This window comes from Mus pahari, chromosome 23 (genome assembly GCF_900095145.1).
Source record: "Mus pahari chromosome 23, PAHARI_EIJ_v1.1, whole genome shotgun sequence".
Classification (NCBI taxonomy): domain Eukaryota; kingdom Metazoa; phylum Chordata; class Mammalia; order Rodentia; family Muridae; genus Mus; species Mus pahari.
The window spans coordinates 40808259-40813901 of record NC_034612.1 but is presented as its reverse complement, the minus strand read 5'-3'; the positions used below and the strand labels follow the sequence as shown (position 1 = coordinate 40813901).

Genomic DNA, 5643 nt, shown 5'->3' with positions numbered 1-5643 from the left:
CCCCCCCACACACACACTCCAGGGCGGGGAACAAGGCTGAGTCTACCTTGGTGGCCGGAAGAGCGCATAGGTCCATGCAATGGACTCTGGAAGACTGAGTCTCGGTGCCGTGAGTTCACCGAGGACTGCGGGACGCCGGACTTCAAGCCCCATAATGCCGGGCGTGAGCCCGCGGTGCTGCATGGGTAATCCTAGAGGTGGCGGCCATCTTGCGTATGGAACCGCTCCAGCCTCGCGTCTCTTTCCAGCTCCGTTTAATAGCTGCGTGTTGGACGGTCTCTCGCCTTCCCGGAGGTTGGTGTGTTCGCGGAAGTTGTTTATTTATTTTTTTTTTGGAGGGGTGGGGTTGGAGGGTGCGAGGGCTTGGGGAGGATGATGGTGGAAGTACATCGGAGCGATGGCTTGCGGTGGAGGTGCGGGAGGCACTTCCGGTTTCGTCCCGGGGGAACGGCTGGCGCCTGCCCCGGCGGCTTTGACCCCGCTCTCGCCTCTCTGCGGGCGTGGAAGCCCCAGGAGCAACCTGTCAGCCTTCGGGGCCTCCCCAGATCCTTAGAAGGGACCTCGACGTTTTCCTTCGGGACGGAGGAGCCGGGGCGCCCCTGGCCTGGCAGCCTCCCCGGGTCAGGAGGCCTTGGCGCCCCGGCGCGTAGGGCGCTGGCGACGTCGGTCCACCCGGCTGCACTTCCTCGGGGGGCGCCGGGTAGGGCGCTGGCGACATCGGTCCACCCGGCTGCACTTCCTCGGGGGGCTGTGACGGTCGAGTGGGGAGATGGGAGCAAGTGGCCGAGGGGTTTCCCGGAACATGGCTTTTCTCCTCCGCAGTTGGAGCTTCCTTCGTCTCTGCTGGTGGCCTGTCGCCTTTCTTCTCGTTTGTAGGGTTTGGGTTTTGATTCCAAGAGTAGGCCAGATGTGACCAAAAGAGCGCTTTTGGCTTCTTAACGGTCCCCCACCCCCACCCCCAAAATGACAAGAAAAGCGAGGTTGTGGGTTTGTTGTTGTTGTTGTTGTTGTTGTTGTTGTTTTAAAGACATCTCAACCAGGCTGCTCTGCAACCCATTTGAGTAGCCAGCCCATACTGGACTGGAAATCTCCTATTGATAGGATTACAGGTTTGAGCTACCAGAGCCTGTCAAGTCATTTTAATTACATTTATTGACAGGATCTTGGGTAATACAGACTGACCTTGAACTTACTATGTCTGTAGTCCAGGCTGGTTTTTCTCCTTTCTCCACCTGCCAAATGCTAGTGTTACAGTCATAAACCACCCTGCCTAAAAAGTGTATTTTTTAAGTTAGAGAAACTACTAGAAAAGATGAATGATTTGATTTTTAAAGTTTCCTGATTATTTTTCCTAAGCATAATTTGTATCATCGCTGAAACTCAAAACTTTTTGTTTCAAATTATTACACTCAATTGGGAACTGCTTTTACACTACTTGAAAGGAAAAGGCCCACAAAGACTGCATTTTAGTTAACCCAGTATTAGGATGCTAAAGAGAGACGTTTGGAAATTGAAGCGTATACTACAAAAGACATGGTGATTTTAAACAGGAAGGTATTCATAGCCAGTTTAAAGACAAATGTCAGTTCTGTATCTGTACATACACATATAAATACACACAATATGGATTCAGGTTTCCAAATTTAGGTTCTTAAACTCTACAATGGACTGTTTAAAGATAGGACTGGTAGCACAGGCTTGCAATCTCAGCAACTCAGAGGGACGGAAAGTTCAGGGCATCACTGTACTCTACAGAGTGAACTCAAGGCCACCCTTGTCAACTTAGTGAGACATTCTCACAACATGAAAAAAAAGGCATAGGATATAACTCTGTAGTGAAGTGTTTGTTTAGCTTGCATGAGATCATAAGTTCATCTTCTGTACCTCCAAAAAAAAGAGATGCACATATATTTTTAGATGATACTAACTTAAGGCTCTTCCCATTATGACAGTACTTAAAATAAGTGAATATAAAATTACAGGATAACTGTAGTTGGGAAGGTCTTACTATTAAATGCTTGTATCAAAAATTCTTCTCGAAAAACAAAACAAAAAAACCAAACCAAAACAAAAATTCTTTTCTAAAGCCAGGCAGTGGTGGCGCATGCCTTTGATCCCAGCACTTGGGAGGCAGAGACGGGGATTTCTGAGTTCGAGGCAAGCCAGGTCTACAGAGTGGGTTCCAGAACAGCCAGGGCTACCCAGAGAAACCCTGTCTTGAAAAACAAAGCAAAACAAAAAAATTCTTTTCTAAAATTCCTCTGGTGAAAACATGTTTGTTGCTATTCTTTAAAAGTGTGTCCTAATAATCGTATGCTTTACTCTTCAGATGCCTTACAGTGAGGTTGAAGCTAAGTTTTTGGGACCTGGAAAAGAACTAACAAGGGAACCATGCTATAAAAAATTGAAATCAGGTGCAGATGATGGTGTTTCCCCCCTTCGAGGTGGTCCTGATAGTCACAGAATCCAAGAAAAAAACAGAAATAATAGGGTCGCCGTGGCCACCATTAACTTCAGAAGACGTGTTTGTCCTCAGGAAGACAAAGCCAGTACAGATGTGTTAAAGCCTTTGCACAAGGAGATGCCTGGTGATAAACTGGGTGGCAGTGAATCCATTGGTTCACCAGCTTTGCAGGATGGAAAGCCCTCTCCACCGGCCAGGGATGATGAACTCTACAGCACAAGTAAAGCCTTCATAGGTCCCATTTACAAACCCCCCGAGAAAAGGAAATGCCGGGAAAGGAAGAGTGAGACAAATACTTTGAGTAGTAGCGATAGCAAGAAACGACAAGAGGAAAAACAGAAGTCCAACTCTAAAAAATTGGAGATGGACACAGAATTATCCCAATTTTACAAAGAAATTGAAGAACTGGAAAATGAAAATGAAGCTTCCCAAGGCAGTTGTACGGAACCAGAACCTTCCGAAGAACAAATTATTTCTTATGACTGGGCCTGTAATGCTTTAAAATCTGAGGAGGAAAATAAAGATCTCAGTAATGTTCTTCAGTCACATTGTGGTTATCCAGAGTACTTGGAGGATGAACCAGACTATCCCTGTGATGAGCAGTTGATACCCGCATTTTGTGAGACTTCATTTCCTTCTTTCAGTCCTGGATGGCAGTCAATACATCCTTTTGTCATACCCCATGGCCCTCTTCCCAGTTTTAATTATTTTAATTTTCAAAGATTTGGTGCCCCACTACATCCATCACCAGATGTTTTCTGTGGGCAAGATGATGCTCAGATGCAGAATGGGTGTTATGTAGACAGTTACCAGGATAGCTGGAGCTGCTTGACTTTTGATCAGAACGATGAATATGCTAGCTATGATGTGACTAGCAATAATGTTCATCCCTTTAGAAATGGCTACAGTGTACACGATGAAAGTGTAAATAATGGTTTCTGTGAAATCCGAGAGTGCTGGCAAGATCCTTCCATGGACAAGCATAATGAAACAGACAGGTTTATGAACCAGTGGTTTCAAGAGGAGAAATTAAATAAATTGCAGAAGTTACTTATTCTTTTGCGAGGCCTCCCCGGTTCTGGAAAAACAACATTGTCTCGGTGAGTAAAAGACCTGAGTGAATACTTGTTTGTGAATTCATTGCTTAAAAATATATGAGTTATCAGTGATAAATGCTTTTGTATTTCTTTTTTTTTTTAAAGATTTATTTATTATACCTTAAGTACACTGTAGCTGACTTCAGACACACCAGAAAAAGGCATCAGATTTCATTACGGGTGGTTGTGAGCCACCATGTGGTTGCTGGGATTTGAACTCAGGACCTTTGGAAGAGCAGTCAATGCTCTTAACCACTGAGCCATCTCTCCAGCCCCTGCTTTTGTATTTCTAGTAAATCCTTTATATGCTATATTTAAGAGTGACATCTGACTGGACATACTAAGAGATTTACAAGAATGGGAAAGGGAGAATTGTGTATATATAGTTTCTCTTAAGGGCTTTACAAGTAAGCTACAGTTAAAGCAGCAACAGAAGCAATGCTGCTTAGTTAGCTTTTATAACTTCAAAGAAGGTGGGCTCTGCACTAGAAAATCTGGGCTCTGGTACTTCTTCACTTTATGCTGTTGAGGGTGTTTTGCTGTCTTTAATAGGAGAATAAGGGATATTTATTTTCTTAGAATTTGAAAAAGTTAGATAACCAAAGGAAAGGAATATTGAGTGTATTAAGCATTGTGCCATGTTCATACCTGATTGGGAGAATTTATATATGTGTGTGTGCATGTGTATGTGTGTAGTATGTATACAGGATTTTTCCATGTAGCCCTGGCTGTCCTGGAACTCACTCTGTAGACTGGGCTGGCCTCAAACTCAGAAATCCACCTCTGCCTCCCAAGTGCTGGGATTAAAGGCATGTGCCACCATTGCCTGGTACACATACATATTTTCATTCAGTGTATGGGTGTTCTGTTTCCATTGCATCTGTGCACCACTTTCTGGAGACCAAAAAAAAAAAAAAAAAAAAGCGTCAGATCTCCTGGAACTGGAGTTACAAACAGTTGTGAGCCACCTTGTGAATTCCGGGAGTTGTACCCTGGTCCTTAGAAAAAGGCATCCAGTGTTCTTAACCACTGGGCCATCTCTCCAGCCCTGTGAGATTGAATTACTATAGTTTTAAAAACTTAAACATGTTGGATTAAGCACTCTGAATTAGTGGAGTTAGAACTGGTGATGTTTTTATTGTGTTACAAAATTTTTCATTCAGAATTCTAGTTCACAATTTAAAGATAGTATAGCACAGTTTGTGTTACTGTGGAAAATAACTGCAGTTATATAGGTTATATGCTAAGCAAGGTTTAAAAAAATGCTATCATTGGGTAAAAAATGTCTGAAGAACTTATATTTACTTGTAATATGGTCTAAAGAAATAAAATTCCTTTGGATCAGTGGTTCTCTACCTTTCTAATGCTACAACCCTTTAATATATAGTTCCTCATGTTAAGACTGCCAACCATAAAATTTTCATTAAATTCATAAAACTTTCATTACTATGTCATAACTAATTTTGCCACTGTTATGAATTATAATGTAAATATCTGGGTTTTCCAGTGGTCTTATGTGTCCCCTGTGAAAGGATCATTCAACCCCTAAAGGGGTTGGGGACCCACAGGTTGAGAGCTGCTGCTTTAGACACAAAAACAGACATTCAGTTTATAATACAGATTTTCAAGCTAGATAATAAGCTAATAAGCTATTTAAATTTTCTTTGTATTTTGATTCATGTTATTTATGTGAAGATTTTGTAGAGAGTATGAAATTAAGACTTGAAAGAGTAAAGTACAAAGAGACAATTTTCTAGATTTAGACTGTCGGAAAATAGTTGAGGTTTGGAAATTGGATGAATTAAATCTACTAGTTAGAGTTGAATATAGGAAAATTATAAGAAAGTTAGAGCAACAGATTAGAGAATGTTGAAATTAAGCTCAGTAGAATTTCAAGAACACTTACATTTAGTGAGAGATTAGGTAGAGGCGATTATGTGTATATCTGCTTGGAGAAAAGGGGAACATTTAAGAGTAGAAAAATGACACTCGGGAGGCAGAGGCAGGCGGATTTCTGAGTTCGAGGCCAGCCTGGTCTACAAAGTGAGTTCCAGGACAGCCAGGACTACACAGAGAAACCCT

At 42.5% G+C, this 5643-nt stretch overlaps 1 protein-coding gene across 4 annotated transcripts in view; it reads left to right on the top strand.

Annotated features, from left to right (window-relative positions):
- The first annotated feature begins 207 nt into the window (after nt 1-207).
- N4bp2l2 (NEDD4 binding protein 2 like 2) overlaps nt 208-5643 on the top strand; it is a 59105-nt gene continuing 53669 nt past the window's right edge. For 2 of the 4 annotated variants that reach the window (XM_029533591.1, XM_021186711.2), the window contains exons 1-2: nt 208-294; nt 2330-3564. In XM_029533591.1, coding sequence (XP_029389451.1) covers nt 2330-3564 — 1235 coding nt within the window. In that variant the 5' untranslated portion in view covers nt 208-294. Of the gene's footprint in view, nt 295-444; nt 701-2329; nt 3565-5643 lie in introns of those variants that run through there. The other 2 variants (XM_029533592.1, XM_029533593.1) reach the window with 2 other exon arrangements.